The following is a 25706-nucleotide window of genomic DNA, read 5'->3' as shown; positions in this document are numbered from 1 at the left end:
AAGCCAGACTAAGACCAATGTAGTCTTGGTTCCGGGCAGACAACTTTCATCTCATAATGTACAGCGTAGTGACCTCGCGGGCCTTGATGTAGTCTAGCTTCTGGACTCTTTTTACTCGTAGGGGTGATTCAGTGTACGTGACAAGCCGTATGAGGGCGTGACACCCGAGGATTGCGATACGCCGAGAACTGCGAGACCCGATCACAGAACTCTTACACAAGAGTTCTGTGGACCCGATTCGTTGGGCGCGCAGTCTCTCGATTATCGCAATCAGAAAATTTGCGCCCTCTCTTGGTCGCACCAAGGAAAAGGGGACGGAGCCCAGACTAGCCTTGATGCTGGGGAGGCTGGGAATGACTGCATCGCTCAGTTTGAGTGTTTTGGGTTTTTCTTTTAGTTTTCTTTTTTTTTTGCTTGTCTGGAAAGAAATCAAGAATAAAATCGGAGGAATATTGCAACATATCAACCAACGGGTTCTGTCCTGAGTTGTTGTTGTTGTTGTTGTTGTTGTTTTATCTCTTTCAGGGCTTTCTTAGCTCAGGCTCCGTCATATTTCCTAAGATTAAGTCATAATTTAACTATAAATGAAGGGAGAAGTAGGAGAGTGGTGATATTCCAGTTTACCGGGCATCCCCACAAATTCAAATGGCGGATAACATCAGCTATTTCTCTCTCTTTTTTTTTTTTTTTTTTTGCAAAATCTTTTATTGCAAATTATTGGAACTCATAAAGCATCACAAAACCAACAAAAAGTCGCATCCCTTGATTTAACGTGAGGACTAAAAAAAAGGTGAAACTGGTAAGTCAGTTTTGATTGAGTTGTTCATATTTTCTGAAAAAAAAACACGAGCTACTCTTTTTCTACGCTATTCCTAAGTTTGGGATCATAGAAGAGTGAATGAAAATGTGTGTTATCAGCAGTATACAACCCTTATTGTGAAGTAGTGAAGTCATAAGTATGTCTTAGAGACCCCTTCTTGAAAATCCTATTCACACTCTTCACTTTCAAAGATCTTTTAAAGCCAGGGGGATATGAGAATCTGCATGCCCTTAACTAAAAATCCATGCCTGGCGACTTTTTGTTGGTTTTGTGATGCAGGGTCATTATAGCGTGCTTCATTCAGAAAGCCCTTCACACTGAATGCAAAAAAAAAAAAAAAAAAAATCAAAGTGTCCGAAAACAATTATTCAGTATTATATTTTCCAGCAGAGTTGTTGCAGAGCAGTTACCATGTGCTTGTACTCTGATGCCAAATGCCCAATAGGTGATAAGACTTGAAAGCTGATTGGTTAAAAACTTTTTGAGACATGAGAGGTGTCCACAGGAGGTGTCCCACTTCTCCCGCGTCCCACTTCACCCCAAACTCCCTTTCGATGAGTTCTTTTATAAATCCACTTTTCATTGATTTTTAAGCATGGCTTTCCATTGCTGTTAAAGGGGTTGTATAGTTTTGGTTGAGACCTAATTTCAGGTTTCTAACATTTTTTTTTTTTTTTTTTTGGTGAGATAATGAGAAACCTGTTATGAAATATGAAAGAACATGTAATTCTATGAGGAATTCAACATTTATTTGATTAAAATTGGTTTTGAAATGGCTGAGATATCAAAAAAAGAGCGATTCTAATAAAGTGTGGGACCCACACTTTATGACGATCGCTTTGTTTTATTTTGTTTTTGGATGTTTCAGTCATTCCAAACCCGATTTTCATCAAATAAACTTTGAATTCCTCTTAAAATGGTATGCTCTGCACTATATCATAAGTGTTTTCTTGGTATCTCGCAAAAAGTTAAAAGCCCAATTCTCATCTCCACCAATACTGTACCATCCCTTCAATTGATACTGCTGATGTTCGATATCAATCAGCCTTTACTTGCTACACTCAAGTTGCGTATCATTACAAAACATGTAAAAAAATCACACACACACACACAAACAACATAATATACAAGAAAAATAAAGACGGATCATGACATTTAAAATAGGAGCCCTACCCAGCTAACACATAACGTTTTCAGAACGTTTCCCTAACGTTTTTTATGAGGTTCCGTATACGTCTTCGTATTAAAATGAAATGGACATTTTTAAAACGTACATACAACGTCAAAGTTGGGACTTAGGAGATACCGCAAAGCGCTGGTTTTTTGGAGGAAAAAAAGTTTTAAAAACGTCGATGGACTTTACAAAACTTTTTTTAATGTCTGCTATTATACGTCTTTGTCCTTTATAACCGTCAACAATTGTTTTTTCATTTAGGTCTGCAACGTCGACTTCGTCTTTAATGAACGTTTAAAAACGTTTTTATTTGGTCCTCTATTTAATACGTGTTCCTCATTGGTTTCTTTATCATGAATATTCATGCCTATTTATGAATATTCAGATAAGAGGGTGGAAATAGATAAAAGGCATTGAAATCTAAAGATTTATGCTGGGTTCAAACTTTCCGTCTTAAAAATATTGTGCCTATACGTTATTGTTCAGTTATTCACAATTTCAAATTGTATTATGAAGATGTAAATTAAGGTGTGTGTGATTTCATTTTAGTAATCATGTCTTCATGCATTACAACATTGTGGTATATAAAAGAATGTGGCACAGATTCATCAATAAAGTTGGGAATAGGATACAGGTGGTATTAGGAACAGGTTAGGATAGGATTATAGAATTAGGATTAGGGTCATACATTAATCCAAGATTGTGCCTGTATAATCTCATAGATGTACTTTTTTATGACCAACAAAAAATAAATATTAGACGTTCTTAAAATGTTTTCTGGACGTTCTAGACGGATTTGAAAGGTTTTCTAAACGTTCTGGAACGGGTCATAAGACTCTTTAGACGTTCTTAAAACGTGTTTGAACGTTCTAGACTGTTTTCAAAGGTTTTCTGGAAGCCCACAGAACGTCCACAGAACGTTTTGAATATTCTTAAAAGGTTTTACTGACGTCTATAACGTCCAAAAGCTTTTCTGTAGGTCCTTAAAAATTCCGAAAGGTTTTTAAAAATCTTTTTAAACGTTTAAAAAATGTTTTTATAACTACATTTGAATCGTTTTCACTACGTCAAAAACCTTCCACAAAAAGACGTTCTGAAAACGTTTTGGCAAAACGTCCAAATAACGAACTTGGAACGTTTCAAGACCTTTCAGAGAACGTCCAAATGGTAGCTGGGTACGGATCTAGGCATGCAGAGCCCGCAGAACTACAGACTACAATGTGAGAGTTCTGGGCTGCCCTACTTTGGCAAAAAGGAAGCAAGTGACATCGAGTACAAATGCTACAAATTAAGAAAATATGTTTTTTTGGTAGGCCCTTCAACATAGAAGTTTTGTGATGAGAAAAAAATGTAGGTATTCATGCAAGTCATATGGTGATGAATCTATGACAATTCGAAGAATTTTGATATTCCCAAAGAAATTCATTATTATGTAACTTGCTTCCTTTTGCCAAAGTACTAGTATTATAGATATGAAGCACACATGAAAAATATGACAAAAGGAAGCATGTGCCAATCCAGTCATATCATGAGTATGTTACTTGCTTCCTTTTGCCAAAGTGTTATAGATTTGTAACAAACATAAACAATTGGCAAAAGGAAGCAAGTGACAGTCATATCATAAGGATGTTACTTGCTCCCTTTTGCCAAAGTATTTTAGATTGTGAGTAAATATAAATAATTTGGCAAAGGGAAGCAAGTGACAATCATGAGGTTGTAACTTGCTTCCTATTGCCCTTTTTTTCACGCAATTTTGTGCGCCTGCTCCTTTTGCCACCCGAATATCTCAGAAATGGGTCAAATTTGTAACTTTTGGATTTTTCAGTTAAATATAGCATGCCTCAATGCCAAAACAATAAAAAAGTCAATATCCATGTAAATGTCACTTGCTTCCTTTTGCCAAAGTAGGGCAGTGTGCCTGAGCCCGGTTGGATGGCCAGAGGTAGGATTCCATTGACTCTTGAGTTTAATCTGACACTACCCTTGACTAATAATAGTACGTTAGTGGATTCACTTACAATGCATATTTTCATTGACGACTTTTGACTTTTTACAGTCAAGTTAAATTCAAAGTCTGAATATCAGACTAGATTTTCCTCAGCTAGCAGCTGTCGGCGGCGAGCTCAGAGAACTCTGTCGTACACACGGAGTTCTGTGGTCGAGCTGCGTGAAATTTTTTGTGGAAATGTCAGCTGATCTTACATTTATAAAGTTTAATCTTGGCAAAGTAAAATGCTGTCATTATCAAATTTACAAGCGTAATACAATTTTTGGATGGAACTCAAATTTTGTCAGGTAAATACAGCACCATTATTTTAGGATGGAATGATTTGAATTGCATAAGAAGAGTAAACGCTGAGAATAAGCCTAAAGGTATCTGACAGTAGAGCGCGGTGCCAAGCGCGGCAAGAACGAATTCATGGCGGTTTCCGATGCCGTTACGTTTCCGATGCGCTCTGTGTGGTGACCCAATCCCTACGTATTCTCTGCCTGTGAATGTAACGTGTAGTCTAGAGTGACGTGTACAAACCTTGCAAAATACGTAGCTAGTTCTGGCCGCGGCGGTTTAGTACAGTAATTCTACAGACAGGTTACGAAATGGTCAGCAACAAGGAAACAGCCGAGTGCCTGAAGAGCATAGGAATTCAGGATTTAGACGAAGGTATGCATTCCTAAACACATCATCTGACACAAGTGACAGTAACAATAACATCGTGTCCGTAGAGCGTAGTAACGAACCAGCCGGCGGTTAGGCTGCCCTTGGCTGGCCGCCGTCTCGCCTGCGCTTCCCGCAGTAGCTGTCAGCTGTCCCAGCCAGTAGGCCTCCCTACACACGCTTCGCACGGGCCACGGCGGCGTCTGTCTGGTCGGGCTACACAACAGCAGGCCCAACATAAAACACTGCTGAACTGAACAGCATTATTTCTATTGATGGGTGTGTAGTGCTAACGTTAGTTAAGTAGGAGTGGCATGGCGTCCATACTCATAACCATTCAGTGCCAAAATGCAAATGGAGCTTCTCAAACGAACGAGTGGACATTAATCACTGTTAATTTAGGAATATGTAAGTAGGCCTATGCAGTTTTCCTCTCCACAACATCATCATCATGTTGGCTGAGCGAAAGATCAGTCTGTTTATCAGTGTATGTAGCAGTGGCGTAACTACGGGGGGGCATGGGGGGGCACGTGCCCCCCTAATCCGCTGGTAAAAAAAAAGAAAAAAAAAGAAAAAAAGAAAAGAAAAAAAAAACCTACCAAAATGGTAATTCAAGGGTTAGTAAACTGATTTTGAAATCGACATGAAAGGATGATCAAGAAAAAAATATATTTTTCTAAGATTTCTTTGAACCATATAGAGCATGTCTAACTAAAGAGGTATTATAGTGAAACATTGTTCAAAAAGCCCGGAGACGACAAAAGATTGTGATTCAGCGCGTGATTCCTGGTTGGCATTTTGAATATAAGCAAGATGTGCGCAATGTACTCAGAACATCAATATGGCAAAAAGAGTCGCTGCAATGTTACGCAATGTGATGTTTGATAGGTTGTGCGCATTAATTTTGCTATCAAAGCTTGATCATTGATTTTGCAGTGTTGCTTTACATACTAGTCTATGCCTTGCATTGCCAATGATAAGACTTGACCTTGGCTATTTCCTAACTTTTTCATCTAGAGGAATCTATATGAAACACACACACTCACAAACGCAAACAAATTAGGGGATGCTCTATATAAAGTGCAGATTTTGGACATCCTTCTCCCGCTTGGTCACTTCGACGCCCCCTCGCTGGTCATACTCCCCCAATCATGAACATAAACCAACACCCTTGACTACCAGTGGCGGATCCAGGGGGCGCACCGGGCGCCCCCTCCCTCCAAAGCGAAAAAAAAAAAAAATACATGTAGCTACAAACGACAGTTTTTTGGACTGTAAATGTCAACATTTTCAAGCTCGCTCGCTTCGCTCGCTCACATTTAACCGTTATATGCCATTCTCCTAATGTTACTGCCAATAATTGCCAGCAGTTGCACCCGGTGCGCCCCCCCCCCCCTCCTGAGTTTCCAAAGCGAAAAATATAGCTACAAACAGCAGTTTTGGGACTGTCAAATGTCAAAATTTTCAAGCTCGCTCGCTTCGCTCGCTCGCATTTAATCGATATGCAATTTTCTTGATGTTGCTGTCAGTAATTGCCAGCAGTTGCACCCGGTGCACCCCCTCATTTCCAAAGCAAAAAAATAAAGCTACAAACGGCATTTTTGGGACTGTAAAATGTCAAAAATTTCAAGCTCGCTCGCTTCGCTCGCTCGCATTTAACCGTTATATGCCATTCTCCTGATGTTACTGCCAGTAATTGCCAGCGTTGCGCCCGGTGTGCCCCCCCCCCCCCGAATTTCCAAAGCGAAAAAATATAGATACAAATGGCAGTTTTGGGACTGTAGCGTAAAATGTCAAAATTTCAAGCTCGCTCGCTTCGCTCGCTCGCATTTAATCGTTATGCAATTCTCCTGATGTTGCTGTCAGTAATTGCCAGCAGTTGCGCCCGGTGCGCCCCCTCCCCATAATTTCCAAAGCAAATATATATAGCTACAAACGACAGTTTGGGGATTGTAAAATGTCAACATTTTCAAGCTCGCTCGCTTCGCTCGCTCGCATTTAATCGTTATGAAATGCTCCTGATGTTGCCGTCAGTACTAGTAATTGCCAGCAGTTGCGCCTGGTGCGCCCCCTCCCAATAATTTCCAAAGCGAAAATATATAGCTACAAACGGCAGTTTTGGGACTGTAAAATGACAAAATTTTCAAGCTCACTCGCTTCGCTCGCTCGCATTTAATCGTTATGCCATTCATGTTACTGCCAGCAACTGCCAGCAGTTGCGCCCATCCAGTGCAACGCCCTTAATTTCAAAAGCAATATATTATTATATATAGCTACAAACGGCAGTTTGGGGACTGTAGAATGTCAAAATTTTCAAGCTCGCTCGCTCCGCTCGCTCGCATTTATTTATACCGTTATGCAATTCTGATGTTGCTGCCATGAGGTGCCCCCCCAATGTCTTGACCCACGGTACGCCACTGGTATGTAGCAATGTAAATTATCGTGTCATTATTGGGGCTCGGGAGTCGGGGGAAAGATGTTCTGCAGTCGCAGAGACTACTTACTGTAAACATGGTAGACTGGTCTAAAAGTTTTAAAAAGTGCAGATTTTCGCGGTGTTGAAATTTCGCGCATTTCATTCAACCAGTTAGAAGCTACCGCGCGCTAGATCTTCTGGCGTGAAAATGAAAGCACACAAATATTTGCGTGCCATATGTTCCAGTGCAGTAGTTAATGTCTTGATTTCCGTGTAACTATACCTACACAACCCTGATGTCGCTGTACACAAGTTACATGGCATCTGGTCAGGCTAGATTCCGCGGAATTAAAAACACGCGAAAGTCTTCTTACGTGGCCAAGCGCGAAAAATTAGTCGCGCGAAAATATCCACTTTTACAATATGTTTTGGTTGAACTACATAGTACTACTTCCAGACTAAAATTTAATGTTAGAATCGAACTTGTTTAGACACTCAAAGCAAAATCTGTTCATCCGCAGCTGCAGGAGACTTATTTTTATTTTTGCCTCAGAGTCTAGGCCCTATCCGAAAAAAAAAAAAAATCCTGTTTTTTTCTTGCACATCATGTCTCTCAGCCATCTTTCAGAACACAGCGTCGTTCAAATCAACTAGTTTACTGCACATGCGCACAGCTACCTGCAGCTACAGACGAGCAGCTACCCTGTAGCTTCACTTGCTGGCGTTGACCGAAAGATCGGTCTGTATCTGGTTGTCGGGGATATGTTCCGCAGAGACTGTGTCTGGCTTCACGGATTCCCTCCTGAGCTGAGGAGAGCGATATGCGATAACGACAGAAAAATAAAAGACTCCTCCAGACAGAGGGATCTTTCTGTCTATTGCTGGCGTACTCACTGGCTGGGATCCCCAAAAGTAAAAAAATAGGAAATGATAAACTCCTCCAGACAAACAGGTTTTTTTGTCTATTCTTCATGTAGAGACCCTCTAGAAAGGTCTAGAATCCTAATTGAAAAATTAGTAATTTTTTCCTCTGGGTCTTCTGTATTCAGTATTCAGTAATATGAACAGGCTTAACAAGTGCAACGATTGGCCACTCAAAAATTATTTGAACTTGAAGGGAAATTGTAGAACAATTTTACTCTATTTCTTCATTGCACTCCACAGGGTGGGTGAATGCTGTATGGAACAGCGACTTCACAGAGAGTCCTGACCTCCCAGCAGGGGTGGAAGAGCTGTTTGGCAATCACCGCCAGGTTCTTTCCTCCCTCCGAGATGCCATTGAAGTCTGCACGCCGTGGGCAAGGATTGACTTTGCTACTCTTCCTCAAGGTAGGTTCATTGCACTTGTGAAAGCCAGCCAGGTCCCATGCTGAGACACGCCCCCTTAAGGAATGCTTTTCATACCTTAACCCATTGAGGACGGACTGATTTTGCTACAGCACGCATTTTCCATAGACACCTGCCTGAGTATACTTGGGACTCGTCCTCAGTGGGTTTAATCAGGGAGTTTGTTTCCCTTGATGTTGTCTCCTATTCCGTTTCTTTTTGTATTTTAATGCTCTAATTGCCCGAGCACCTACCTTCATCAGGCGCCAAAGAGGTTGTGTCTTTGTTTGTTTGTTTGTCTGTCTGCAAAATAACTCAAGAAGTTGTGAACGTATTTGGATACGAGTAAAATTGAACATGATACAAGGAACAGATGATAAGATGTTGTTACTGATCCAGGAAGTTTATGAACTTTTGAAGTTTTTATTTTTATTTTCTTGGCCAATAGGGTTGAGGGAAACATGCTTCTTTTCCATCATTGGGAAATTTGGCAATTGTCAGCATGCTATTTGTGTAAATGAGATGCTAGACGGAGGTTTCTGCTCTCTTAGCGTTTTTCTAGTACATGAGTGAATCAAATAGATGGACTCACTTAATGGGACATTCCAGACAATTTTAATTTTACTTCATGCAGTACATAAATCGATAGTACTAATCACTACTATGTATAGACTTGTTGAATTTATTGTGGTCCTTGAGCAGAAACAGGTATTAACTGAGAAACCCAAAACGTAATAGGAGTACACTGAACAAGGATGATGAGTGGTTCAATGTTTAATGGAGACCCATAGTGACACACTGAAACAGAAGTCTCACTTCCTTTACAGAGAAATATCTTGGTGGTTTTCCACCTTCAAGGTATTTGATGTACTCTTAATGCAAGAGGTAATATTTTTGCGAGCTGCTAATTGAGTTTACATTTATCTCTTTAAATTCATCTGATATTCTCCCCCCACTCCCCCCCTCCCCCCCAAGGATTTTGGAATGTGCTCTGTGAGAATGGCATTGTACCTCGTTCCCTGCTGGCCGGACTGTACTATTTCATTGACGGGGTTGACAGCCTGACCTCAACGGCGTTAGAAAGAGAGCTGGCAATTACAGCAGGCCATCTCTACATCCTGCTGTTAGAAATTCCAGGTTTGCAATTAATCCTACTTTACCTTTTTCTTTTTAATGAAATCAGAGGTGTGATTTCCTGTTATGATACAATGTCGTGCTTTGTCTCTGTGTATAAAAAAAAAAAAAATGTAGCATAATTATTCTATTTCTTTTCCATCACAAGGGATTAGTATTTGATAATCAGTTGATGTTGACAGGCATTGCTGGTCATCTTATAATGCTTCTGTTCAAATGTGACTTTCTGAACCTAGCCCTTCCACCAATTATTAGACCGTTCCAGGTACCTGTAATTCCAGCACATATTTTAGTAGGTGGGACTGCGGAATATACATTTTCTTCCATTCAGGCAGTGGTGCCTACCGTGTGCAACAGCCCATGCTGTTTGAGAAGGCTCTCAACACCTTCAAGCTGTGGCCCAGATCAGAGAGCAACAAGAGAAAGAGGGCGGAGACTAAGAAGGGTGGTCAGCAGCGACCAGCTAGCAGCCAGGGTCAGGGGTCAAAGGGTCAGGGTGCAAAGTCTCGAAGGCTGAACACCGGAGGAGCCGCCTCGCAAAATGCCTCTAGTGAGAGACGGGGGGAGGAGGGAAGTGATGATGATGATGATGATGATGAAGAGGAAGAAGTGGTTGCCTTGACAACACAAGAGGTGGATCGCATCCAGAGGGCTATTCTTCATGCTAGCAAGGTAAGTCGGAGTTGTGTCTAGGTGGGTCTAGAGCAATTACCCTGTGGGCAATTACCCCAGAACCTTCCCCTGGCCCTAATCCTAATCCTAATCATGAACCTAATCCTAACCCTAACCTAACCCTAATATTTACTCTAAATTTACCACTAACCAGTATTTAGCCGGGGGGGGGGGGGGGGGGGGGGGGGGGGGGGGGAAGAGGGTAATTGCCTCTTTGGGTAATTGCCCCGATACGGTTCCCAGGTAACTCACTAGAAGATTGTTTTTGTTTGTTGTAATGGGAGAGAGACAAATATCCCTCCCTCATGTCATCCTGCATTTTAAGGATTTTGAGCCATAAAGAGAGAATCAACCCCAAAGATATAATTTTATAGGTAATAGTGAACTTGGACCCCGTTTACAGTGCAGGGCCGGGCTCAATTGCGCGGCCGAGCCTCGCAATTTTGTCCGTTTACACTGCCGGGCTCGGCCGCGCTTTTGATTCAAACCTTTCAATATTTTGTCGTAGTGGCGCTCTGCTTGTAAACAAACGCAATTTGGTATTGTCTGGTTTTCAGACCCTTTGCCAAATGAATTCCGTGGCGACTTTGTCGCCGTTCGGGCAAAGGCCTTTGCCGAAGGAAAAAATCCTTTGCAGGACAAAACCACCTTAACCCTATTCTAACTGGGCTATTTGAGACCAAGTTTTTACTGGGGGGGGGGTCAAAATTGACCCCCCCTTCAGATCTCGGCCGCCGATCGCGCGATCGCCGCAAAATTTTGCCTGTACATAGAGCCGGATGTCAACTACAAGATTATATGGTTATACAATAGAAAAAGTTTGATTTTATATTTTTTAATAAATTAATTATGCAAATTAACGCATGAAATCATATTTTCACCTATAACTCCGTTAAAAAGATTGAAGGATTGCTAAATTTTTGTGTCAGAGTTCCTCAAGACATATCAAACAATTTTCTTATAAAAAAATAGCGCAATCAAAGTCAGTTTCTTTTGTTTTGTATTGTTTTGTTAATTTCTTATGTATTTTATTGTTTTTTCGACCTTTTGTTTTCTATTGTTTTTTTGCCAAAATTTGTTGCAGGCACTTTTCCAAGCTGATCTACAATAGAATTGATTAATTTCAATGGTTAAAAGTTGAAATAATCCAATTCATATCAATTAAACAAAAAAACACAATTTGCATTGGATTTGCACACAAAATCATGAATTTGAGCTGTTTTTGGGTTGACATGCATATGCAAAACATTGCGTAACTTCAGAACGGTGTACCCGGACGTCGCAAATTTGGTCTCAAAATATGCGGGAGACTTCAATGAAAAAAGTCACAAAACGCCGCGGCAAAATCTTTGCGCGTTGCGGAATGGTGGCGCGAAATGTCGAGGGGGGGGGTCAATTTGACCCCCCCCCCCAGTTAGAATAGGGTTAAACTATACTAGTGTTCGACGTTGAGGGGGTTAATATCCTGAATAGCGAAAGATACAGGCAGAGGGTTTGGAAGCCAGACTAAAATTGGCCGCGCAATTGGCCACGCATTTGGCCCAGTTTGCGTTTACACCAAGAAGAGGCAGGGCTCGGCCGCGGCTCAGCCGCGGCCAAGACCACCTCCAGAGCGAGGCCAAATGCGAGGCCAATTTTGGCCTCGCATTTGGCCTTTTGCGCGTTTACACTGAAGCGGGGCTGGGCTCCCGGCCGAGCATCGCACTGTAAACGGGGTGATACAGTTAAACTCGCATAAGTCGATCTTCTTGGGACTGAGCAAAACACATCGACTTAGGCGAGTTTTGACTTGTGCGTAAGTCGAAAAAAATCGACTTAACAACAGTCACACCACACGTACATTATGTATAATGTACGTGTATGTTGTCTACTCTGGAGCCGAGAGCTGGAGAGGTGTGCCGCAGCACGGGCCGGGTCGCCCGGCAGCGCCGCGGCTAACTTTGCATGGACAGTGCATTAGCATTGGCACAGGTCGGATTACTTTACACCCTCGTTAAACCTTGGGGAAGTGAATATGAACGATATTTGAGCAGTGATTGATTCCAGTTTACCATACCGTGGCTTGAAATGCATGTAGTGGTGTACTTCTGATTTACCTGTGCCCGTAACTTTCCCCCTACTTTCCGCTTTGAAAACTCAGCAGCTTCATCCATCCACTGCACAGCGCAGATTGCAAACATACACAGACTATACACAGCCCAGTCGCGCTGTACGTACGTACGTAGCGCTAGCGCGACAGGGCTGTACCAGCGGACCTCCAAACACGAAGAGAGTTCAACAATCGCATGCGATGGCTTTGAATTTTGATACTTTAGATCATTTTTTTGTCACCTGTCTGGTCGGGCTAGTTCTTATGTAAACAAAAACTGGCGTCTCGTGATTTTGACAGTGATTTATTGCACAATAAAATCTTATTCGACTTAGGCACAGTGAATTTAATGGTTTTTCCGTGAAAGTGTTCTTGGAATTTCATCGACTTAGGCGAGTATTCGACTTACAAAATTCGACTTGTGAGTGAATTATTACACGTAAGTCAATGGGGAAAAATCGGGACTTTTTAAAATCATCGACTTGCGCGATTATTCGACATATGCGATGTCGACTTAGGCGAGTTTAACTGTATGTGGTTAGTGATTAAAAATGCCATGGGACACAAATGGAGCAAATGCATTAGGATCCTGTATGTCCATGGCATAGAAGATCTTGGCACAATTGTGATGTTTATTGCAGAGAACATAACTGGTGATAGTTGCAACAAAATGTCTTTAATCTTTTCCCCTCCACCGCCATCCTGTCATGTAACTATGAAAGTGGACAATTTCATGGTGTAGAAGTTATTGCGCATTTTACATGCCATGAAACCGGTGCGCACCAATTTTTGCTGTTAATATTTGATCTCAAGGTACAGTAGGTATATATTTTTTTTTTCACTCTCCCTAGTCATGTAGCTTGAGTGAGTTTGCTGTTTTGATGTGGACCTGTTACCTTTTTACCATAGTATGTGTTGCACTCAGCTGTTTGAAGTGCTGGCTCGATTGCGACCAACCCTCTATATAAAATCACACGAAATTCATCCTACCTGGCTGAGTGCGAAAAATTATTCATGTGGAAAGTTCTGCTTTTGTCAGTATTAAAGTGATTTTTATGCCTCCGCCACGAAGTGGTGCCGGAGGCATTATGTTTTCGGGTTGTCCGTCCGTCCGTCCGTCCGTCCTTCCGTCCGTCCGTCCGTCCTTCCGTCCGTCCGTAATGAATTTTGTGGACAAGGTAACTATCAAAACCTGTTGAGGTATCCTAATGAAACTTGGCATGTACTGTAAAGGTGGATATTTTCGCGGGACTAATTTTTCGCGCTAGGCCGGGTCAGAAGAGTTTCGCGTGTTTTTAATTCCGCGGAATCAAGACATCACGCACAGGAACGTATGGCAAGCAAAAATATTCGCGTGTTTTTATTTTCGCGCTAGTTTCTGGTTGCGCGAAATGCGCGAAAATATCAACACCGCGAAAATTTCCACTTTTACAGTATGTGTATTAGGGGGTGAAGTTGTGCCTATCAACTTTTGGGTGCACATGCTCAAGGTCAAAGGTCAAAAGGTCAGGGTCAAAGACATAAAATTTCACTATTTCCACCATATCTATTGAATGCCTGAAGAGATTTTCTTGAAACTTAGTGTATACATGTATTACCCAATTAAGATTCTCTGGTGAAAGTTTGGGTCATGAGGTCAAAGGTCAAAGGTCAAAAGGTCAGGGTCAAATACATAAAATTTCACTATTTCCACCATATCTATTGAATGCCTGAAGAGATTTTCTTGAAACTTAGTGTATACATGTATTACCCAATAAAGATTCTCTGGTGAAAGTTTGGGTCATGAGGTCAAAGGTCAAAAGGTCAGGGTCAAATACATAAAATTTCACTATTTCCACCATATCTATTGAATGCCTGAAGAGATTTTCTTGAAACTTAGTGTATACATGTATTACCCAATAAAGATTCTCTGGTGAAAGTTTGGGTCATGAGGTCAAAGGTCAAAAGGTCAAGTAAAAATATTAAAACTTCTTTTTTTTCTCCGTACCTTGGAAAATTGTTCAAAGTATCTTCATGGAACATAGTATATACATGTACTGACTGGAAGTGATTATCTAGAGAATGTAGGGTTCATGGGGTCAAAGGTCAGGGGTCAAAGGTCAAGTGCAAGACTTCAAAATTTTACTATTACCCTCATATTTATGCAATGCCAGCAGGGTTATTTTTTTACACTTGGTGCATGCGTGTGTAACCTAATGGAAATTCTCTGGAAAGTTTTTTTTTTTCTCTTTTTGCCTCAAAGGTCAAAAGGTCAAAGATCAAGTGAAAGTGCTGAACTAACTTTTTCCTCCATATCTCGGAAGTGGCTCAAGTTACCTTGAAACTTAGTACATATTATGCATGTTCTACCTGAAAGTAATTATCTTATGAATTTTAGGGTCAAGGGCCAGATGAAAATGGTAACAATTTACTATTCAATTCAGAAATTTCACTTTTTCTCCACACCTGTACCTTGAAAATTACTCAATGCCTAAATGTATGAATGGGTCAAAGTCAAGTTAAAGTCCTTAAATCCCTAGATACTGTACATGCCCTCTTATTCATCCAATTAAACCTACGTCAAGGAAGGTGAACATTCAACACATTTGTGACAAACTTGTCATTCCAATATTTTGCCAATTTTATGAAAATGTAATCACACAGTGTCCACATGTACTATCTAGACCTATTGGGAAAATCATGCATTATGGCGGAGGCATACCAGTCGCCAAAGCGACATTTCTAGTTTTTTTTTAATGCGTGCAGAGGTCAAAAGATATCTTCTATGAGCTGTTGTTTATGCAGTTTCTTCAAACTCCTCCCCCCCCCCCCTTATTTTGTGCTTGCCTGAACTGCGCTACGTAGGAGGTTGTCTACATGCTGAGAAGTGTTCCATTGAAGAGCTCAGATCAGATCATCGACCATGTCATGATGCGTTTGGCGGAGGTCAGTCGTACCCCGACTGAGCAGGCCTGGGACGACACCTTTGGCAACAACATGTAAGTTTTCTCTTTATTCCATTCATTCTAACAGGAGTTTGATATATCCTCGGCTGACAGAAATTCATCTAAAAATGGTATGCTCTTTATTGTTCGACTCTAGAAAAAGATATACCTAGCATCCTAAAATCCATCACAAAAGCAGAAAGTTTCAGAAAAAGAATCTGCAGATTTTCTGCTGCAAATTTTGTAAGAGACGGATGGGAAAGATGCAGATATCAATCATTCACATTGCAAAACCACTCATAACTCACTTGTAATTGTTGAGTGCGGGTGGCAAATGTTTGTTTATTGTGACATTAGAGCCGTGCAATGGAACAAAAACTTCGAGTCAGTCTTGAGTTTAACATGGGAGTCAATGGAAATGGGTGACGTTGACCATGCGCTATCCACTTTTGCTCAAAACGAAATTGCACTGCAGACAGCCACAGCGTGTGATGGAACTTTTAACTAAATGTGATGTGATGGGCAATCGACCAATAAGATAGCTACATTCTAATTAGGCGTTGTATAATCTGTCACATTGATAGAAGACCCCAAGAGGTCATTATGTCAGTGTCATGAAATGCGCAGAATGTGAGCATTATGCTGGCAGAAAAATAAAACTTGAACAACTCCATTCTAGTATTGTAAAGACTTTATACTGCAAACGTACAATGAAAATGATGAAAGTTTGCACTTTTTAAAACATTTTTTTTGGCTTTTAATCTGTTGAGGACGGTTTGATTTTGTTACAACGTGCATTTACCATAGATACTTGCCCCAGTATACTCGAGACTCGTCCTCAACAGGTTAATGTTGGACATTACAATGTAGGTGGTGACGTTTTTTTAATATTTGTACATGTGCCAAATTTTCAAGTTTTGTATGAAATCATATATTTTACATTTTTTCTTGACTTCCATATTGAACCCTATTCTAACTGGGCTATTTGAGACCAAGTTTTTACTGGGGGGGGGGGGGGGGGAGGGGTCAATTTGACCCCCCCCCCCCCTTCAGATCTCGACCACTGATCGCGCGATCGCCATGAAATTTTGCCTGAAGATAGAGCTGGATGTCAACTACAAGATTACATGGTCATACAATGGAAAAATATTGCCTTTCTATTTTTAATAAATTAATTATGCAAATTTGTGCATGAAATCATATTTTCACCTATAACTCCATTAAAAAGACTGAAGTATTGCTAAATTTTTGTGTCAGAATTCCTCAAGACATATCAAACAATTTTCATGTAAAAAAATAGCACAATCAAGATCTATTTCTTTTGTTTTTTATTGTTTTGTTAATTTCTTATGTAATTTATTGTTTTTTGACCTTTTGTTTTCTATTGTTTTTTTGCCAAAATTTGTTGTAGGCACTTTTTCAGGCTTATCTACACTAGAATTGATTAATTTCAATGGTTAGAAGTTGAAATAATCTAATTTATATCAATTTAACCAAAAACACAATTTGCATTCAATTTGCACACGATGTCATGAATTTGAGCTGTTTTCGGGTTGACATGCATATGCATAACATTACGTAACTTCAGAATGGTGTACCCGGACGTCACAAATTTGGTCTCAAAATATGCGGAAGACTTCAATGAAAAAAGTCCTGAAACGACCGGCAAAATCTTTGCGCGTTGCGGAATCGTGGCGCGAAACATCGAGGGGGGGGGGTCAATTTGACCCCCCCAGTTAGAATAGGGTTAAGGGACTTCAGTGAGACCTTCATTCAAAACAGAAAAAAAAGCTTCTCTGCCATCATTATGTAATAATTTCTCTTCTCACAGTTCCCTGGATGAAGCATACAGCATCAGTCATCTCGCCTTTCTTGGCATGGAGGCGCTCTGCTCTGGTTCCCATGGCGACCCTTCCCAGATGCTTAGGATGGTGAGTGTCAGCCGGCTTTGGTCAGCTGGAATGGCCTTAGTTGTTGCCTATATCTTGTTACCATTTCAACCCAACCTCCTCCCCTCCATTACCAAGAAACACTTTTGTTCTTTCTTTTTTGTTTGTTTATTATTTAAACACATCCCATGAGCAAAGATGAAAAAGTAAGTTAATTACTCATTAGATATTGATGAACTACAATGGTTAATAAAGATGGCTATTGATTGTTTATTTGTCAACAAGGGAAAAAAAAATAGCAGAAATATGCTTCCTATAATAATACTGAAAGGACAAGTTCACCTGCATAAACATAAGGATTGAGAGAATGCAGCAATATTAGTAGAACACATCAGTGAAAGTTTGAGGAAAATTGGACAATCGATGCAAAAGTTATGAATTTTTAAAATTTTTGTGTTGGAACCGTGGATGAAGAGACTACTAAGGCTCGTGATGTCATATGAGTACAACAGTATAAAGAAAATGTAAAGAAAATTCAACATATTTTCACTTTTTTCGCATAATAAAAGAGCACTTGACTTGCCTCTTTCTAAAGGCAATGGGAATAATATTACCCATAACATATATGTCAGTAATGAGTCAAGGAAATGTGTACTTTTTTCAAAAGATGAAATTTTGTGAAATTCTCTTTTTCCTTCTATTGTTGTACGCATGTGACATCATACACTGCAGTAGTCTTCTCATCCAGCGGTGACTGCACAAAAACTTCAAAAATTCATAACTTTTGAACGGATTGTCCGGTTTTCCTCAAACTTTCAATGATGTGTTCTACTAATACTGCTACATTCTCTCAATCCTTATGTTAATGAAGGTGAACTTGTCCTTTAATAGAAATACACTTCCTATAATAATAGGTATTGATCATGAAGGACTTTCAATAAATTGCAACAAACCTAGCAGTAGTAGTTTTTTTTTTTTTTTTTTTTTTTTTCTTTGAAGTCATCTAGAAGAGCAAAGTAAAAACTTTCACCCGGCATAATTTACAATTGTAGATATTAAACAATCCAAGCCATAGCCGTGTGATTATTTCTTTCTACCCTTGATTATTTCTTTGCTCTTCAGTCCCTTTCACATTCCGATCTCTGATTGGTTACCATCCCAGGTTTTCAATCACCTCCTGCCCAACATCCTGATGCTGATTGGTGAAAATCGGTCGGTTGCCTTGACGACCATTCCAAAGCACATCCAGCTGATGAAAGACCATGCCGAAGCATTTGCGAGGTTTGACCTTTTCTTTGTGTCTGTTTTTGATTTGTTTTCCCCCATGCTAGCCCATTCCCAAGGATAAAATATCACGCAAAGAAACTACAATTGTGGAAAATGTAACAAAATCCATCTCCTCTTTCATAGCTAAATGCAATGCTGTATAATGACAGGGCTATCATATCTCATTGATTCTGTCCAAAGCTTCCTGAAAGATAAACAATTTCCTCACATTCTGAAAGAAGAATATGAAAGCTTCCTTGATTTTACAATAAAGTTATCACCAAATAAAATGCAAGTGTGATAGATGTATTCTGAAAAAGTTCCTATTTTTCCTTGAGCTTGTTATTACGACAGGTATACTTGGTAAAGTGCTTTGATCAGTATTTTAATGAAAGGGCACTATATGAAAGACTTTTTTTTTCTTTCTTTTTAGTGTCATTATTTGATCTGCTCAAAGGCTACTTTAAACCACTCTGACTTAGAGGAAACTAAAGCCCAAATGTAAATTTGGATTGAGTGAAAGCAGAAATATCAGTAGAACACATCAGTGAAAGTTTGAAGAAAATCGGACAATCGATGCAAAAGTTATGAATTTTAAAGTGTAGTTGTCTCCTTATCCAGTGATGACTGTAACAAAACATTTAACAATTTACATCTTTTGAATTGAGCGTCTGATTTTCCTCAAACTTTCACAGATGTGTTCATCTAATATTGCTGTTCTCACTGACTCCACATTTATATTTTGGCTGTGGTTTCTTTTGAATCTGTAGATGTTGGCCTTGACTTAGTTGACTTTGCTGTGCTTTGTTTTAGTCACATGAATAATCAGTTGGGGGAGAAAGCACTGCCCTGCATACGGGTTCTCATGCAGCACATGTGCGTCAAAGTTCCAGACAAGGTGGAGTATCGGACGAGGGTATCCCACACCATCGCCAGACTGCTGGCCGGAGTTCCCCCTGAAGCTGAGGCCAGCTTCGTCAAGTGGCTCTACCTCTACTCCAAGAACGCCAAGGTGGGTCCCCCACCCCTTGATCCCCTTCTGGCATTATTGGTAGTTATCCTTCACATTTGATTGTGAGGCTATCTTCATTACAGACCACCAAATGATCAAATGAGTTTGCAATAGAATACATTGTATTTGCTTTCTTATTCCTAACTTGCCACCACTATTTCTTTCTCTAATGTATCACTCAGCACCTCTACCTTATGAGTAGTCATATATTCAGTGTCAGTATTATATCATGCAGATATTGCCATTTATCTGGACCTAGCTGGAATGATTAGCTTTGTGATATTACCGGATTTCTGATTGCTTGGATTTAAAAAGAATCTCATCACAATATTGTTCATTTATAACACTGACTGTATGTTTTGGGGATGAAGGAACACATCCTGAATTTTCAATATGAATACTGGGAGGTTTGCCAGGACATCTGAGGTTATGCGGAGTTATTAAAAAGATATGTAAGGGGGAACAGGCTAGACTTCCTGAGAATTAAAACACTACATTTCAATATTATGTCTATATAGGATGAGTACATGTAGTTTGTATTTAATGTCAGTACTTTAAAGGGATGGTACAGTATTGGTTGAGATGAGAATTGGGGTTTTAACTTTTTGTGAGATGCCAGGAAAACACGTTTAATATAGTACAGAGCATACCATTTTAAGAGGGATTCAAAGTTTATTTGATGAAAATCGGGTTTGGAATGACTGAAACATCCAAAAACAAAGTAAAACAAAGGGCTCGTAATAAAGTGTGGGTCCCACACTTTATTAGAATTGCTCTGTTTTTGATATCTCAGCCATTTCAAAACCATTTTCATCAAATAAACGTTTAATTCATCATAGAGTTACATGCTCTTTTATATTTCATAAGAGGTTTCTCATTATCTCACACACACAAAAAAAAAAAATGTCTGAAACCTGAAATTAGGTCTCAACCAAAACTATACAATCCCTTTAAAAGGTAACAAGGTAACAAAAACTTATGATTGTTTGTAAGGCTCTCCTGAAATGATAGTACAATGAAGTAAATACCATGGCACAGACAGACACAGCAGGAAGCTTGATTAAAATTGATTTGAAGCTCAGATGAGTTTTTTACTCTCCACTGAGCTCTTGTGTAACACTGAAGCACACATCTGATCAAAACTCAAAGACCTAATGCATTAATCCCTGAAAAGATACAGGGTCCTTTGAATTCTTATTTCTTTCAAAAATAAAGATGTCTCTTGTGTACCTTAGTAGGAGATTATTTTTTATCATGGCACATCAGTCAATGTCACATTTGTTTTTTACATTCACTTTTGTCTAGTGTGATATTTAGCATGAAGGGCTTTAAGATATTGTAATCTCAAGCTACTTCCATCAATTTCAAACCCTTCAATTTAATCAAGTACCAAATTGTGGTGTGATAGATAGGTAGATAGATAGATAGATAGATAGGTAGGTAGATAGGTAGATAGATAGATAGATAGATAGGTAGGTAGATAGATAGATAGATAGATAGATAGATAGATAGAATAGATGGATGGATAGATAGATAGATAGATAGATAGATAGATAGATAGATAGATAGATAGATAGATAGATAGATAGAATAGATGGATGGATAGATAGATAGATAGGTAGATAGATGGATGGATAGATAGATAGATAGATAGATCTTGGTTTATTTCATCAAAAGGAAAATACAAAGCAGCCCAGAGGCTGAATTGCGTGTTCTTGATGTAAATATGTACAAACGAGACAAAACAATACCATACAATAATCACTCACAAACCCGTTGAGGACGAGTCCCTAGTATACTCGGACAAGTGTCTATGGGAAATGCGTGTTGTAGCAAAAGCAGTCCGTCCTCAATGGGTTAAACAGATGCAAAAAGGTGAGCCTTATTACATGTACACATACTACAAATACAGTTACAATAGCCACTTAGCCACTTATCGACATGCAAACTGGTTCTAAGCAACCTCACCTGGCCTGAGTTTTTATGCTCGCCTCTGGTTTCAACCCAAGCTATTACTGAAGACTTAAACATCATCACTTTGGTACTCTATTCCGCTCTGATCTCCATTATAAATATGCACAGGCTGAGATTATTGATTGATCTCGATTTGTTTATTAATGTGAGTTTTGTTGTGTCCTTGTGTAGATCAGCTACCGAGTCTTTGCCTTGGAGGTGGTGAGTGCCTTGTTGGAAAGACCTGAGAGACAAACTACAGGTATATTGTTCATCTTACCTTCTTGTTTGAGCACATCAAGCTGTAGATGTAGCTTGTCTGTTGTTTGGTGCTGTGGATTCTCTTTATGCTTTTTACTGTTTGTTTTCGTATGTCCTAGAATGAAACTGTGACTTTCATTTGAGCTCTGTTTTTGAGGATAAACTAATGTTCATTTTGGTTGCAGAATCTTCCACAAGCTCTTTAATGGGATCTGTTAAACACACATATTACTGATCCTTAAAATTGCAATGTATTTTGGAAGATAAAGGTTTCTGTCTCACAAAAAGAGGGCAATTTATTTATTTAAATTTCTTTTTTTTAGTTATGGTGATTAGATGCATTAAACAGTTTCTGCTTATCATAATTATCATTTTTTTTTTTATATACACTTTGATGTGTTTGATAACTTGCATTTGTTGGTTGACTCTCACTGTCTTTTTGTTACATCTTCTTGGTACACCAGGTTAGGGCTTGCTGCTTGCTCAGCCCCATCCCCACTCTTGCTGTTGCTATTTCACTCTTTTCCTTTCTTTTGTTCCTCTGTTGTTCCTTATCTTGTTTGATGTTGCCTCCCCATTCATCCTTATCCTTCAAAGGTTGCCCCATGGTCCTTAGGATCATCACTGACCCTCCTCTGCCTTTTGTCTGTCCACCTTCCTCCTTAAATCCCCCTCCCTTTACCTGTTGGGCTCCTTACCCATGACCTCCACCTCCCCCCTTTTGTTTTCTTTGTTCTGTGTACCCAGCCTGTCCCTGTCTGTTCTTGTTGTGTGTAGTCCTTATATGTGATTGCTTTCCCTGCCTGTTTGTCATTTTCCCTCTGATGAAGATTCTGCTGGGATAAAAAGCTCAGGCCCCTTTTGACTCCATTATCATTATTATCTTTTAATACAAAATATATACTAATTAAAAGTTGTAAATTTATCATAGACAGGCTGATAATTTTTGCGCTCAACATTGACCATCTCCGTTTCAGAAATTTTATTTCAATACATTATATAAATCAAAAGAGCTCTTTCTAGTAATATTATTCTTGATTCTCTCATCAGTGTTCTCTCTGTGTCGACTCACATTTTTCTGTCTCTCTGTTTTATTATCTCTCTTGTCTCTTTTTCTTTTGTCTCTTTCTTTCTTTCTTTGCTTCTTCCTTTCTTTCTCTCTTTCCATTTTTCTTTTTCTCTCTCTTACTTTTTTCTTTCTTTCTCTCTTTCTGTTCACTTTCTTTCATTCTTTTTTCTCTTTTTTTCTTCTCTCTTTCTTTTTTTCTTCCTTTTTTTTCTTTCTTTCTTTCTTCCTTTCTTTCTTTCTTTCTTTCTTTCTTTCTTTCTCTCTGATGTTCTTTCTTCCCGTTAGGTGAAGCTGGAACGGAGCAGCAGCAGTTTTTGTCCCACCGATTCCTTCTAGACATCATGATATCCCGCTGCTCCGATAAGGCTCCTACGTAAGTTTCAGTGTCTCCTCTCCTCACAATTATCCCGTTGAGAACGAGTCCCGAGTATACTAGGGCAGGTGTCTATAATATGCATGTTGTAGCAAAATTAGTCCGTCCTCAACAGGATAAACTTCAATCAATTTAAATTTCAGAGGACTTGACCAAGACTTAGAATATGATGATCATATGCAGTATGTTTCGTAGTGTTTTTATTTTTCTGCAAAGTCTGTGAGCTGACTAATATTTTTTTTATTTTACATCCTGCAAAAATATGAGTTCTTGTATCAGGTATGGCTGTATATCATCTCCATAGAGGGTAATCATATTTCTTTGGTTCTTTATTGTGAATTTAGCCACTTAAAAAATTGTCAGTACAGACTCCATTTTATGACATGTACAGTTGACTCAAAAATTTTCAACTCAATATATAGTGTGAAGATGAAACATGAGTGAAATGTGAAAACTTTCTAGGATTTTATACAGAGTGCAACCAGCCTCTTAATGTTAATGAAAATATTTAATATTTTCTTGGGAAACAAGAATATTTTTAACATTGTTTTACAGTTTGAGAATATCTTATATTCATGAAGGGTATGGATATTCGTGAAAAACTATATGTATGATAAAAAAAAGAAAAAAAAATCATGAGCATACATGTACAAACTTGGGCAGTTATACTAGTTATGCCCATGATTCTTCTTTTTTTTTCTTTTTTTTATCATGGCTACCTCCCAAACCCTGAACAATTTGTGTGTATTTAGGCCAATGAAGGCAACTTGACCATTAGTTAAAAAAGAAAAAAATCCTAATGCAAGCATATAAATTTGAATAAGTTTCAGACCTCAACAGTTGCTCTAAGCAAGAAGGGGGTAAGTTATGTTTGGTAGCATCTTGCATTTATCGCCATTCTTTCCCCAAATTGACAGTTACCCTGCAAGTCACCAGAGGGACATTTTTCTTGTAAAGTAGATACCAGTTACCATCTTGTTTTAATTGATTCCAAACAGAGTCCGAGCCAAGGCCCTCTCCTGCTTCGCTCAGTTTACCGCCCTCGCTGGCCAGGGAGCCGGTCAGTCCATCGGTAGCATGCTGTCCGCTCCGACATCCAAGACCGGTGTCACTCCCATCATGGTGCTTACGGAGGCGGTCAAGGATCAGGTTGGTTGGAGTGAGGCCTCCTGCTGTGGAGATCCTGGTATACAAATAGTAGGACTGCGCACTAACCCATTTTTTCTACTGGTCCAACCTGTCCGTCGGACCAGTAGGTACCCAGTCTTTCAATTTTTTTTTACTGGTCCGTTCGTGAAGAAGTTACTGGTCCGACAGTGATTTGTACTGGTCAGGGACCGCCGGGCCAGTGCCAGTGTGTAGCGTTGCACATAGGGAATGGTCACGAAAGCGATGGTATGAGATTTCGAACAAGATGGAAGGCTAATCAGGAGCTCTTATCAATAAGATCAAATGTCAGTCCCAATTCAAACTTTTTCCTCTTTGTCCAGGGAGCAGAGGCAAAGACATACTGTAAAACACGATATTTTCGCGGCATGAAATTTTCGTGAATTGGAGCCGACAGCTTTTTTGCGGCATAAAATTTTCACGATTTGCCTCTAACAATCAATGTGTGTAGACACGAACTTTCGCATGCATTTTGATTTCGTGAATCTTGGCTCTCACAAAATTTGCGAAATTAAAATGAATGCAAACATTCCTTGTTTTACAGTCATGGATGTTCTCTCTTTGCAGTTACAGTTGGCATAACATTGTTGTATGCCCAGCAGGAACGAGGCGTGAAAGTATAACACGCACCTGGCATGCGCTCTCATCGTTTTGCCGGGCACACCATCCTTGGATTGCATGTGTCCGTGTCGTTCTGCCAGGCATACAACGATAGGTAGAGGAGCCTAGATGGCAACTTAAAAATCGATATAACATATAGGTGAAATTTGAACGCATCCAACCAGAGATATTTTCTGAGTGGATGCATTATTTCTTGTATGTAATAAGCAAAGTATTTCTGATGTTTAATAGGGGCCTGCTACTGTGCAACCAGAGAAGACCTCTGAAAGTGACGAGGATGCTGCAAAGGATGGTGGGACGGCAGCAATGGATTGTGGGAAGGCAGCTGGTGAAGAAGGACAGCAAGAGATGAGCATTGAGACCGCACAGGAGGCCGAGCCAGAGGAGCGTCCCTCCGAACCAAAGAAGGGGGCCACCCCCGGAAACCTGATGGGAGGGTCCCCAGCTCTCTTCTTTGGAGAAGAGAATGGAGAAGGTAACCAAAGGGCAGAGTCATGTAATCACAGAATCTTAGTCATGGGCTTTCAAAGCTTAGAAAAAAATTGTTAGAGAGAAATAACTTTTGCTTGTCTTAACTTACTTGATACAGGCTGCATTTATATTGTTGCTTCGTGTAAGCATGTATATTTACACTGTATGTTATCATTCCGATTAAAAAAAAAAAGAAAAGAAAAGAAGAAAATGCTTGACATTGTTCCGTAAGCATTGAAAGAAACATTAGAATAAATTACTGAAAGACAGCCATGTTATAGTTTTCTTGACTCTTTTGAAGATCTATTTCATGAGGTGTGTTTATACATAGGTGGGGAGTAGTTGCCCTCTCTCTCTCTCTCTCCCTCTCTCTCTCTCTCTGTCACAGTGCACAGTGCAGCAACCTAAAAATT

General features: G+C 39.7%; 1 protein-coding gene across 1 annotated transcript in view; it reads left to right on the top strand.

The window, feature by feature from the left end:
- The first annotated feature begins 4557 nt into the window (after positions 1–4557).
- The window catches only part of LOC140226617 (condensin-2 complex subunit D3-L-like), a 50057-nt gene continuing 28908 nt past the window's right edge, over positions 4558–25706 (top strand). The window contains exons 1-12 of the mRNA XM_072307067.1: positions 4558–4656; positions 8231–8395; positions 9368–9529; positions 9858–10198; positions 15132–15265; positions 17043–17142; positions 18263–18381; positions 19180–19378; positions 21524–21593; positions 22947–23034; positions 24033–24183; positions 25054–25297. Coding sequence (XP_072163168.1) covers positions 4593–4656; positions 8231–8395; positions 9368–9529; positions 9858–10198; positions 15132–15265; positions 17043–17142; positions 18263–18381; positions 19180–19378; positions 21524–21593; positions 22947–23034; positions 24033–24183; positions 25054–25297 — 1837 coding nt within the window. The 5' untranslated portion in view covers positions 4558–4592. The remainder of the gene's footprint in view (positions 4657–8230; positions 8396–9367; positions 9530–9857; positions 10199–15131; positions 15266–17042; positions 17143–18262; positions 18382–19179; positions 19379–21523; positions 21594–22946; positions 23035–24032; positions 24184–25053; positions 25298–25706) is intronic.

Source organism: Diadema setosum, chromosome 3 (genome assembly GCF_964275005.1).
Source record: "Diadema setosum chromosome 3, eeDiaSeto1, whole genome shotgun sequence".
Classification (NCBI taxonomy): domain Eukaryota; kingdom Metazoa; phylum Echinodermata; class Echinoidea; order Diadematoida; family Diadematidae; genus Diadema; species Diadema setosum.
The sequence above is the reverse complement of the archived record's forward strand: the minus strand, read 5'-3'. Positions and strand labels throughout refer to the sequence as shown.